At 41.9% G+C, this 13,519-nt stretch overlaps 1 protein-coding gene across 2 annotated transcripts in view; it reads left to right on the top strand.

Moving 5' to 3' along the window:
- LEMD3 (LEM domain containing 3) overlaps positions 1-13,519 on the top strand; it is an 87,216-nt gene that overhangs the window by 56,919 nt on the left and 16,778 nt on the right. For both annotated transcript variants that reach the window (XM_077833397.1, XM_077833388.1), the window contains exons 4-6: positions 7,349-7,416; positions 10,698-10,777; positions 10,857-11,002. In XM_077833397.1, the coding sequence (XP_077689523.1) occupies positions 7,349-7,416; positions 10,698-10,777; positions 10,857-11,002 (294 nt within the window). The remainder of the gene's footprint in view (positions 1-7,348; positions 7,417-10,697; positions 10,778-10,856; positions 11,003-13,519) is intronic.

Below are 13,519 nucleotides of genomic sequence, written 5' to 3'. Positions count from 1 at the left end.
CAAAATGTCTCAGCTGTCGCTTTTAGCAGGTGATTTTCATAAAAACATAAGGACAGCCATAATGGGTCAAACCAGTGACTGCAGTTATTCTAGTAGCCCCAACATTATCAAGGTAGGCATGGTTTCCTTACCTGTTTCACCTAGCTCTTTGTCCAGCAATAAATCTTCCAATCGCTCCTCAGCTGCTCTCTCAGAACACTGGTCGACTGCTTCATCCCAGCATTCTCCACCTCCAGGCATGGCTCCTTGATGTTTCGTGGGGTAGAGTCAGTCTGTTCTGCAGAAGTACAATAGGTATTATTAAATAGTAGGAAAGATTCTTCCAGAAATACCTTCAAAAGTGGAGAAGCTTTTAGTCGCTGGTCTGAATTCCCGAATGCTGTCGCCAGATCTGCCTTGATTCTGCTTGTTCTGGAATATGTGCTTCAATTAAAGAAAATGGGACTATCAGTACTTTCAAGGTTCATTTGGCTGCCTTAACAGCTTTTCATAGCACTATTGAGGGGTTCTCGCTGTTTGCTAATCCTACAACTGTAAGGTTCACAAAAGGTCTGGGTAATCTCGCCCACTGGTCCCCCCTGTTTGGGACCTTGATTTGGTTCTTAAGTCTCCATGAAGTCACCTTTTGACCAATGGCAAACTGCACCTTACTGAATTTGTGCATGAAAACAGCCTTCTTAGTGGCTATTTCATCAGCCTGCAGAATCTGAGAGTTTGGAGCTTTAATGGCAGACCCCCCTGTGATAGGTCCCCCCCCACCCCAGGGTGCCACTTGGAACTGGGGTACCACTGAGCCTGCCTGTCCCACTAGCCTGGGTTCCTTTTACATTGTACTGCCGAGGCAAGTCACCCAAGCCCTCTCTCAGGCTTCAGACTGCATTTTACTAGCACACACCCAGGTAGGGACACGCCCAGCTGCAGTTTCACACAGATGCAGAGATCAGCTTTGCATGGGAAATCTCAGCTAAGGAATTGCCCAGAACTTGAGTGCACACCCCCTCTGGAGTGTAAATCCATAATTGTATCATCTTGCGCTGCACAGAGAACTATACAGTGTAAGCTCATTGAAATTCACCCCCTCCCTCAATGTGGAGGAAGATATGCACAGCTCTCCCCCCCCCCCCAGTTATGAATTCCACAGACTGGTTTTAGAGGAAAAAAAAGCAAGTTTATTAATAACAAAAGGTAGATTTTAAGTGATTGTAAGGGGTAGCAAACATATTAAAGCAGATTACTTAGCAAATAAAACAAACACTCAATCTAAGCTTAAAATACTAAAGAAACTGGTTACAAGTAGCACTCTCTCACCCTAAATGTTGGTTTAGGCAGATTGCAGAGATTTTTGAAGACCAGCTGCACTTGCCTGCAGCTTAAAACTTCAGATATTTCATTTACAGGCTAGACAACTTTCCAGCCTGGGCTCAATCCTTCTCCCGTCCTTATCTTTGTTTGTTAGATGTTTTCACTGGGTGGGGATTCAGTGAAGAACTGACCACGATTATGTCACTCCCCTGCCTTAAATCGGTTTTACATATGGTGGGAATCCTTTGTCTTCCAGTGTGATTCCCACCCCCAGTCAGTGGAAAAGTACTAATTTTATTATGGCGTCCAGGTGACTTGATCACATGACACTGCAGCCACAACTCAGTCTGTTTGCGGTGTCCACAGGAAGGCTTTCCATGAAAGTGGGAGATTAGCACTTTCAAAGACCCATTGTTTTTCCCAATGACCCTTTCCAGCCAGCAATCTAGACTGATTACATTCTGTCTAGTGGGCATTCCCCAGGTATAAACACATTTGTAATAGGTGCATAGACAATATTCCTAACTTCAGATACAAAAATGATGTATGCATACAAATATAATCAGTAAATCATAACCTTTCCAATGATCTCACATGACCCATCTTGCATAAAATACATCTTAGTTATGCCATAATCCTATCATAATCATATCTCTTATGAAGCATATGGGACATAGTGTCACACCCCCTTTCACAGTATTCTACAAGGACAGAGTTCCCTTATGACCACACCCCAGGTTTCTTTCTAAAGTATCTTCTGAATTTCATCCGAATGAGGTCATTTACCTACCAGTTTTCTTTCCAAAACCACATAATTCCAACCTGGAGACTGCCTTCCATACTCTAGATGTCAGAACTGTGCTAGCCTTCTGTGTAGATAGGACTAAATCATTTGGTAAATCTCATAGCCTGCTCATTTTGTTTGTAGGCAGATCTAAAGGTTCTGTTTCTACCCAAAGATGATCCAAATGGATTTTGGGGTGTGTTATAGCTTGTTACAGTGCTACATTCCACCTCCTGCTGGCATGTCAGCTCACTCGATTAGATCAGTCTACATCTGTGGCTCTACTTAAAGCTGTCCTGGTATCTGAGATCTGCAGAGCTGCTACATGGTCTTCGGCACATACATTTCCAGGCATCATGCCTTAGTTGATGCCTCTAGATCTGATGTGGCAATTGGCAATGCAGTTCTTTCCGCTGTGCCGGATTTGATTTTGAAGCTTCCAAGCACTATCCCCATAAGGAGGGGGAGTCAACTGAAGTGAAGTACCCACAGGGACACTATTTGAAGTAGAAAGAAGTTATTCACTCTGTGCAATAATGGTAGTTCAAGATGTCTGTGCCTAGGTGCGCTCCAATACCCACTCTCCTTCTCCTTGGCATTGGAGAAGAAACGGAGTATGATTCACCCACAGAGCCTGATATAGCCATGGTGCAGGGCACAAGGATGTCAGCAGCGCATGCGCAGGCTGAACTCAAACTGCTAATGAAAATCTACGATCAAAGGTGTGTGAAGTGCTCCCATAGAGTCACACATCTCAAAGAACTGCACAGGGTGAGTAACCTCTTTTATTCATAGTGTAAATCAGAGGTGGGCAAACTATGGCCCGCGGGCCACATCCAACCCGTGGGACCGTCCTACCCAGCCCCTGAGCTCCCAGATGGGGAGGCTAGGCCCTTCACACACACCCCCCACCCCCGCAGCTATGCTGCTGCTTGGGCAGTGTGGCTTGCGCCCGCCAACCTCCCAGGCTTTCCAATAAGCCTGTCCTGCCGCTGGCATGGTAAGGGGACGGGGGGCAGGGAGGGTTGGGTAAAGGGCAGGAGGTCCCGGGGGGCAGTTGGGGAACAGGGGGCGGTTGGATGGGGTGGAGGTTTGGGGCGGGGGCACAGTCAGGAGACAGGGAGCAGGGGGGATCCCGGGGGGGCAGTTAGGAATGGAGGTCCTGGGAGGGGGCAGTCGGGACAAAGAGTGGGGGGGGGGGGTTGGATGGGGCAGGGGGTTCTGAGGGGGACAGTCAGGGGGCGGGAAGTAGGAGGGGGTGGGGGCCAGGCTGTTTGCGGAGGTACAGCCTTCCCTACCCGGCCCTCCATACCGTTTCACAACCCCGATGTGGCCCTCTGGCCAAAAAGTTTGCCCACCCCGGTGTAAATCATCTATGTTATAAGTTAACTACCATCTCTCTATACAGGTACTGCACATCCCATTGTTCGTTGATAAAGAATATTGAATCAAAACTTTCAGTAGTTTCATCCTACTTCAGTTCAACTTGATAGAAAAACTCCACTTGATTTCAGGTGGTGTGGGATCAGACACTATACAAGAAGTATCTTTCTTAAAAACCATATCCCCACTTCTTCTCCGCTAGCCACCAGTCAAAAGAGAAGAAGCCTGTAAGACATTGATAGCTTAGTGCTTAAAACACAAATTGCAAAGGCTTACAAAATCAGAGATGCAACTTCTAAATCTATAAAAGTGTATTCAATGAAATCATTGGCTACATTAGTCTGAAAAAGGTCTTGCTTCACATAAATATTTCTTATTCAAATCATGATTGTGCTCTGGGACATCACTGCTGTTTAAAATCCACAACAGAGTTGGCAGACATGGTGCTATGCCTTTCTGGAATTATTTGCTTGTAGTATTTGACTGCTAACCTGACCCACTGAGAAATTGTTTGAGCACTATTCGTTCAAACAACAATTGTATTCAGCTACTCCATTTAAATTTAAATTCTAGTTTTACCTTAAATGGTGTGTGTCTGTGTGTGTGTGTAAAAAATTAAATAGCTAACATTTCTTAGCTTTGTTACCACTTTGGGGTTTTCCATTCTGGAAAGGATTTTAGGGGGTGGAGTCTGTTCTTGGGTCAGTGAGTGTTTTGGGTTGGCTTCCCTATCTGGAGAGAGTGAACTTGCAGACATGAATGCTAGCAGAAAAAAATAATTTTATTAGGTAAGGTGAAGGGGGAAAAATGCTTTCATGGGGTTGCAATTGCCCAGCAGTTCTCTGCAAAGATCAATTCAAGGACGGATGGAGGTCAGAGATAGTCTTTTCTTCTCTTCCCTTGTGACCCCATACTGGTATGTGTATGTCAATAAACTACAAAAAGAATAGGAATACTTGTGGCACCTTAGAGACTAGCAATTTTATTAGCACATAAGCCCACTTCATCGGATGCATAGAATGGAACATATAGTAAGAAGACAGACAGACACACACACACACAGGAAGTTGCCATACAAACTGTAAGAGGTTAGTTAATGAAGATGAGCTATTATCAGCATGAGAAAAAAACGTTTGTAGTGATGATCAAGATGGCCCACTTAGACAGTTGACAAGAAGGTGGGAGGATACTTAACTTAGGGAAATAGATTCAATATGTGTAATGACCCAGCCACTCCCAGTCTCTATTCAAACCCAAGTTAATGGTATCTAGTTTACATAGTTAACTTCTGGGTACTCTTCTGGCTCTGTCAATCTGTTTTTTCACTTCAGCAGGTGATTATTTTAGTTTAAAGAATGCTTTGATACAGATCTTGTAGGTGTTTGTCTCAGTCTGAGGGATTGGAGCAAATGCGGTTGTATCTTTCCATCCCACCATCAATCTCAGCCTAGACCAATTCACACAAATGGTCCATTTTCTGGTCACTACTGTGCTAATAATCGACGGTCACATAAACACCACCCTATGCCGGAAACCTACTGACTGCTATACTTACCTACATGCCTCCAACTTCCATCCAGGACACACCACACGATCCATTGTCTACAGCCAAGCTCTAAGATACAACCGCATTTGCTCCAATCCCTCCGACGGAGACAAACATCTACAAGATCTCTATCAAGCATTCTTAAAACTACAGTAACCACCTGCTGAAGTGAAAAAACAGATTGACAGAGCCAGAAGAGTACCCAGAAGTCACCTACTACAGGACAGGCCCAACAAAGAAAATAACAGAACGCCACTAGTTGTCACCTTCAGCCCTCAAATAAAACCTCTCCAGCGCAGCATCAGATCTACAACCTATCCTGAAGAACGATCTCTCATAGATCTTGGGAAACAGACCAGTTCTCGCTTACAGACAACCCCCAAACCTGAAGCAAATACTTTCCAGCAACCACACAACAAAAACACTAACCCAGAAACCTATCCTTGCAACAAAGCCTGATGCCAGCTCTGTCCACATATTTATTCAAGTGACACCATCATAGGACCTAATCACATTAGCCATGCCATCAGGGGCTTGTTCACCTGCACATCTACCAATGTGATATATGCCATCATGTGCCAGCAATGCCGCTCTGCCATGTACATTGGCCAAACCGGACAGTCTCTATGCAAAAGAATACAAAACAAATCTGACATCAGATATCATAAGATTCAAAAACCAGTAGGAGAACACTTCAACCTCTCTGGCCACTCAATAAAGGATTTAAGAGTGGCAATTTTGCAACAGAAATGCTTCCAAAGACTCCAACGAGAAACTGCTGAGCTTCAATTAATATGCAAACTAGATACCATTAACTTGAGTTTGAATAGAGACTGGGAGTGGCTGAGTCATTACATATATTGAATCTGTTTCCCTGAGTTAAGTATCCTCACACCTTCTTGTCAACTGTCTAAATGGGCCATCTTGATCATCACCACAAAAGTTTTTTTCTTCTGATGATAATAGCTCATCTTCATTAATTAGCCTCTTACATTTTGTATGGAACTTCCACCTTCTCTGTATGTGTATATATATATATCTCTTCTTACTATATGTTCCATTCTATGCATCTGATGAAGTGGGCTGTATCCCACGAAAGCTTTATGCTCTAATAAATTTGTTTATCTCTAAGGTGCCACAAGTACTCCTGTTCTTTTTGTGGATACAGACTAACACGGCTGCTACTCTGAAACCTGTCAATAAATTACAGTTTCTCTGGATGATCAAGGAGATGCATTTAATCTAGAAGTCTAGTTCTGGTCAAGCCTACTAATAGAATGATGGTGGTGTAATTCTTGAAGCTTTTCAGACTGACTCGGGTCTGCAAGGTATTATGACTTTCTGTTTGCACATGTCTATTATAAGGCGATAAAACAGAAAGTTTCAAATACCATTAGGTCTGTTCACGAAGCTAGTGTGCCTTCACACATTGATTTTCTCCCCTCCCCGCCCCCCCTTAAGTTTGACTCGCATTCATTTTATGATGACAGGGGCATGTGTGTCAAACGCACTCTGCATTTCTGGTGGTTCTAGATACTTCTGTTTACTAATATTTTTTAAGGTGCGCTTATACAAGAAATTTGTAAGACCAATGTGGTAATAAGTTATTACACAAAAATGTGTTCAGAGTAAATGGGAAATCTGCTTTTACTTTACATTGGTTTGCATATAAAGTAACCATTTTTTATCTTTAAAATATAAAACTGTATGGTATGTATGTGTATACTTTCTAGCCTTTTTCAGTGCACTGAATTTACTTCATGTACTAGATTCATTTTGGGAAGGGAAATTTATAGAAACTTATGACTCTCACGATTTTGAAAGAAAAAGCCAGGAAAAATTAATTCATATATGCAAGTAGTTTCCCAGTAATTAGGCACAAAATGGAGGATTATCCAATTATTTAAGGCATCCTTTTGGGGTATGGTTTGGAAGTGGACCAAGTGTTCACCCTTAACTGAATCAGTAATTCTTTTGTTTTGCCTCAGTCTTAATGTTTCTTTTAATAAAGTTCGGTAAACTACCTTTTATTTCACTTCTAGTTTTTAAAGGTTTTTAAGAACGTGCTTCTGCTCTTGTTTTTTGTTTCGTACCTGAAGTTCTAATCATATTTGTAGCATCACAGTAGATAGTTGTGGCAATCAGATGTTTGGGGGGGGGAAAGCATCCAGAAGTCTCTCTCCCACGTTCTTATTTTAAATACTTAGCGCCTCCAACTATTCTCTGCTTGTGTAGATTGCATTAACTGTGTAAGTTTGCACTTGTGGGCTTTTTAGTTTATATAACAAAGTAATAAATAGATTAAAATTTTTTAAAAAATTTAATTTTACCAGGAGATCATGACTGTGGCAACTCTATTCAGAGAAACCTTTCCGTCCAGGAGACAGCTGCATATTTAAAAGTAAGTGATGGGAAAAGGTATTTTTTTCATTAGTTTTATCTGTTAAGGTTTGTACAAATTAACATTACCATTTGTATTTAAAAAGCTGCTTTCACATGCAGTGTAGCAGTATAATTAAAATTTAACTACTTATTGCATGTCTTTTTTTGTATTTCACTGGAAATGAACATATCTTTCACACACAGCCCTTATGGTTTTTATTTTTGGGGGAAAGGGAAAAGACTTTTATTAAACTGCAAAATTTCTTCTGTGAATGTGAGTGTAAATGTAGAAAGTAAAGGTGCTTGTTACATCCTTTAACCTTTTCCTGTTTCATGAAATGAGCCAGAAAACCCTAGATGTCGTATATAGAATCTTAAGAGAACATAGATTTTAAAACTGAATGGAGACGTTGCTTTATAAGCACAAATTTTGCTGTAAGCTTGTGAATTACAAAAGTGTAAAAGGACAGGTCAGAATTCAGTAGACAGTAGCATTTTGCTATTCTGTGTCTTCATGCTGTTTTCAGCTGCGTGGATGCAGAGAAGAAGCAAGAATGATACTCTTTTCAGTGAGAGAGCATGGTCTCTAAGGATATGGCTACACTTGCAGATGTAGAGCACTTTGAGTTAAACCAGCCTTCATAGCGTGCAGTAGGGAAAGCGCTGCAGTCTGTCCACTCTGACAGCTTCAAGTGCACTGGCATGGCCACATTTGTGGCATTTGTAGCGGCATTGGGAGAGGTGCATTATGGGCAGCTATCCGAGCATGCAGTTGACTGCAACGTGCTTTTCAAATGGGGGGTGGGGTGGAGTGTGATAGGGAGTGTGTTGTGTGTATGTGGGGGGAGAGAGAGTGGGTTTTTGGGGGCTGAAAGCATGTCAGCGTGCTGTCTTGTAAGTTCAGACAGCAGCAGCCTCCCACTCCTCCACACCTCTCTTTCTCACACACAGCATTTCACAGTAATGGCTTGCTTTGCCTTGGAGCCGGCTGTCAGAAGGGCATATCCGTATTCCTAGGCGAGTTCAAAACAATGAGAGGAGTGGCCACTTGATTTAAGGGGATTATGGGATGTTTCCAGAGGCTGATCAGAGTGCAGTAATGCAACACCTCATTCACACTGACACCCCCCGGGCATTTCAGCCACTACGCAACAAGCTTTAATCTTCTTGCTGAGGTGGAGTACCAGGAGCGCACTTGCGGTGGAGTCAGAGCACTCTACGTGCCTTGCCAGTGTGGACAGGGATCAGAGTAACAGCTGTGTTAGTCTGTATTCGCAAAAAGAAAAGGAGTACTTGTGGCACCTTAGAGACTAACCAATTTATTTGAGCATAAGCTTTTGTGAGTTGCATCCGATGAAGTGAGCTGTAGCTCACGAAAGCTCATGCTCAAATAAATTGGTTAGTCTCTAAGGTGCCACAAGTACTCCTTTTCTTTTCGTGGACAGGGAGTGAGCTAGGGTGCCTGGGGCTGCTTTAATGCGCTCTAACTCGCAAGTGTAGTCAAGCCCTAAGTTTACCAGGTATGTACTAGCCAACAGCAGTAACAGCATGAGGCCCTTTGACAGGACTTAGAGGCAGTAGTCTCTTAGGAAACCCCACCTATATATGCATTCCCTAATAGAGAAGGGGAAGAGCATAAGAGTAGAGCTGGTTGAGAAATGGAATAATTTTGTGAACATTTTTGCAAAAAAATCCAACCCTCTTTCTTTTGAAGTGTCAAATCTGTATTTTTCAACCACCGCCATGAGAGAGTGTTCATATCAAAGTGACAGGTTTCAGAGTAGCAGCCGTGTTAGTCTGTATTCGCTAAAAGAAAAGGAGTACTTGTGGCACCTTAGAGACTAACCAATTTATTTGAGCATGATCTTCCGTGAGCTACAGCTCACTTCATCGGATGCATATCAAAGTGATGCATTTGGAACCTTCTGAAAGGAGAGTTTTGTCTCACTCTTCCTTTTGCTCCCAATTGGGGCAAAAATACTATTAAGTTGCTACTCATTTTAATCTCTTTTTTAAAACCAAACAATATGGTATTTGGAGGTTTTTTTTGTATTCTCATTTTAACAGCTAAACTAAATGTTGTTTACTTGGCAAAAATTACTTGTACTGTGAACAAAGGGACAATTTGAACAGCATCCCAAACATTAATGGTAAGGAGCGGAGGTGTTGCTGGTTGCACTTCTGAATGATGGGTGAAGACTGATAGCAAAGTTCTGTATCTATTGGTATGCAGAGCTGGGCGTAACCTTTTGAGGGGGCTATAGAAAAAGGTGTTAACAGTAAAGGTAAGAGATAAAATGCACAGTAGAGGATTTTAGCAGAGAGGAAGTAAAGGCATTTGTTATGGTGATAAGATTTCAAATCTGTAAATGTGAGAGGCTGTAAATTGGTATACAAATTTGTCATTTTTAAATACAAGTTTCATTTACTCTTAACTCTTCCAGCCTGTAACTGGAATATAAATATAACATCTGATGTGCAGCACTTCACTAATTGTGTGCAGTGACAGAATTTTAAAGCAATGCAACACATTCAGCACATTAGAATCTACTCAGTGCTTTCATTCTTGGTGCGAAAATAAGTTCACACATTAACTTTTGTCCTCCTAATTTTAGGACAATTTATATCAGTCTGATCCTTAGGTGATAGAATAAGACTTACTGTAAAATCTTTTTTCAATTTACATTTTTCAGGAAAGTAGTCCTTAAACTGTATTTCAGCTTCAGTCTGGTTGTGCAAAGGGTATTTAAAGGTGAATTGTGGAGCTTACCTGCCAAAAATTAATGAAGGCTTTCTCCTACAACAGATGATGTGAAATGATTTACAGTAGAAACATTAGTATGCTAGGAAAGGAAGGATTAATTAAAATTTTGATAGTATATTATACATTTAAAATTTAATTAATCTTTTGTTGCAGTTTATCTTCTAGGATAAATTCTATATATAGGTTCATATCTAGTTTTGGTTTTAATTTTTCAGAATGCTGAGCTCCCCCTAGTGACTAAATGGTAGACTATTGCTGAATGTTGTGATTCATGACTCCTTTAAAATTGAGAATGGCACACTTCTCAAGTATCTCTCAATTCAATGGATGTCATTCATTTTTAGTCCCAAAGTTACATGTAATCTGCATATATTTGGTGTCCCTTTGTGTGCGTTGTTGAAACTTTATATGAAAAATAATCAGTATTGGCTACTGATCCTTCTTATATGGTATTACATAAACCTATGTGTTAGTGTTACATTCTTTAATATACCAGAATAAATCAATCTTTTACTTCTACTACTTGTTTTTGACAGAGTTTAGGTCCAGAGTATGAAAAAGTACTTAACACAGCGCTACAATGGATCATGAGTAGGGGGGAAGATGTTGGCATAAAGTAAGTGATTTTATTTCATAGGCTTTTATTTTCACAATAAGTTAATTTAGCCCTAACACTGTTAAATGTTTTTAAATAGGTGTGTTGGTAATGACCCCAGTGAGGAATTAAATAATGTAACTGATGTGAAATACCTGGAATCTACTAGACCACAGATGTCTTTCAGATGTCGTTTTCGCCGTGCATTTATTACTGTAACTCACAGATTATCAATATTGCTTTTGGGTAAGTTATTTAAATTCATCCTATTAGTGGTTGTAATTTGCAATTAGTGTGTGGGCGGGGACAGGGTCTAGCAATGTTTGCCTTCTAATTCTGTCTGTCATATTTCTTTGTCTGGAGTGAGTTGGCTCACAGTTTAATTGAAGTAATAAATTAATATGACTTGATTGTAATTTCTGAAGTTTTTGGTACAAGTCATATACAATTACTTTTATAAACGTTTATAGGAAGGGGAAATTTTTTTTTATCCTTGGGGCACTGATTTCTTTAAACTAACAAAAATAATATAACCTTTACAAAACATTCTGTGTAGGTGTTGATGGAGGAGGGGAGATGAGACTGTCTACACGGAGAGGATAGAGTAGAAATTCCAGAGAACCTGTATATTATTTCTGTAGAAAGCACTGAAAATAAAACCTATCCTGTACAGTAGCACTTGTGTGAAGCTTGGTTAATTAAAGCTGTTACCTGTAGATCAGATATTCTTCAATCAACTCCCCAATCGCAACCAGGTTTGACTTAGGGGTAGAAAATTAGGTCCTTAACTTTTATCTTTCTGTATGGCGCACCAGTCACTGACTCAAGGTGCGATGCAATGATTAATGCATAAATAATACAGTCCCCTGTACAAACAAATTCACTGCCTAGTCAAGGTCATCCTAATTAAATATATCCCACAATAGAATAACTACAAGCTCACTTATCAACCCGTTGCATGCTCCTTATCAACAAATCTGGGCTATGACAGACTGATGCAGAACATGGGTTAGTGTAATGAATCATTAATAGAAAATGCCAGTCTGATGCCCTCCTGTTTAAACTGACAGGGCTCTTGCTCAGTTGTCACTGCTGATCTCATCAGGAGTAATTTTGCATGGAAAAGAGATTTTCTTAAGTAACTGAATCCCAGACTATATATGATTCAATAAGCCAAAATCAGAGCCTTGAGCTCGGATGCAGACTACTAGGCACAATTTTAACATTTTTACTGTGAAATCCTGCTGAATGAGCAGCCCCTAACATTCTCTGACTTGACTGTATTGAACTTTGGATGGTATTGCTAATAATAAATAGCCTCTCAGATCCTTTGCTGAAAAGTGATGGAACTACTCAAGAGCCATAGACTGGTTCCTGTGTGGACTGCACATGAATCAAAAAAGATCTCATGGTCAGTGTATCAAAAATGGCTGGAAGAACCAAAAGAATTTCCTTCAGCACTGTTTCTTCATTGCTAAGAGATCATCAACCAGTGCAATGCCTGTCCCATACTAGGGTTAAGGGGAAGAGGTATCAAAACTCCAGAAACCATCAGAAATTACCATCCATGACCTTCTCACTAAACATTCCCCCCAAAATTTGATACAGATCAATAAGAAGACTGTCCCCTTCAGGAGATGACTTCTTGAGCAGAGAATTCACAATTTCATCATTGAGAATAGTGTGGCACCTTGTTTTCCTTTCTTTCTCTCCTGCCCCTTAGCTCCTTTATGCACATGGGAATGTTTGACAAGATTGTTAATGAACAATAAGCTTAATTTCCTGACTGGTGAAGTCCAGTGGGGAAGAACCTGGGTCAAATTCTGACTTGAACATGTTATTTACAATAACTAGAATACCAGACATTTCTGTCTGGAACTGAAGCAGAGAAGGACTTGTCGGCTTGGCAGAATTTGATTCCCCCCCCCCCCCATTTCGATATTTGTCAATGTTTGTTTATTTTTAACAATTTTTTATTTTTACAGTCGCTGGAAATAAAGGGAGTAGTACGGTTGGGGTTAGGTGTAGGGCAGTGGGGCTTCAGGGGGCTCCCAGCAATGGCAGCAAGGCTGCAGGGGATTCCTTGAATAGTTGAGGATCCCAAGACACCAGAGCGCAAGGTGTGAGGGAGGCTTCTGTCCTGGTGGAGCAGACACCCCTGGCTGGTACCGCAAGGAGGATATCTTGGTTGCTGGGTGCTGCTGAACAGTTCCTTGTCTGGAGATGGCTCCCACACTCCTTACCTGGTGAGTGAGTTAGCGGGGTCATGACAGCAGAGCTGCAGAGGGCTGCCTGCACGGCTGCAGAGCCAGTGATGCCTGTTCCCTGCAAGTGTAAGGTATGGGCAAGGCTGTGGTCCTGGCATGGCAGAACAGACCACTGGCCAGGACTGGGAGGAGGAGGAGGAGTCCCAGCTGCAGGAGAGGCCATCCCACTGCTGAATGGCTAGTGCCTGGGGATGGAGCCATTCAGCAGTGAGATGGCCTCCCTTGCTGCCTGGAACTCGTCATCCTGGCCAGGAGTCTCTGCTCTGCCCCATCAGGCCCTCAGGCTTCCCCACGCTTTGCGCCTGCAGGGATAGGCTGTTACTAGCCCACTGCAGCTCCACTGTCATGGGAGTGAGGGAGGTGGCCTGTGACAGTGGGGCTACAGAGGGCTCCCTGCTCTGCTGCAGTACCAGGGACACCTGATCCATATGGGCACAAACTGTGGAGGCTGCACTCCTGCTAAGCCTAAAGATTTGTCACCTCTTTGGAGATACAA

Source organism: Eretmochelys imbricata, chromosome 1 (assembly GCF_965152235.1).
Source record: "Eretmochelys imbricata isolate rEreImb1 chromosome 1, rEreImb1.hap1, whole genome shotgun sequence".
In the NCBI taxonomy this organism is placed as follows: domain Eukaryota; kingdom Metazoa; phylum Chordata; order Testudines; family Cheloniidae; genus Eretmochelys; species Eretmochelys imbricata.
Note: the sequence above shows the minus strand (reverse complement) of the source record. Positions and strands in the feature narration are given on the sequence as shown.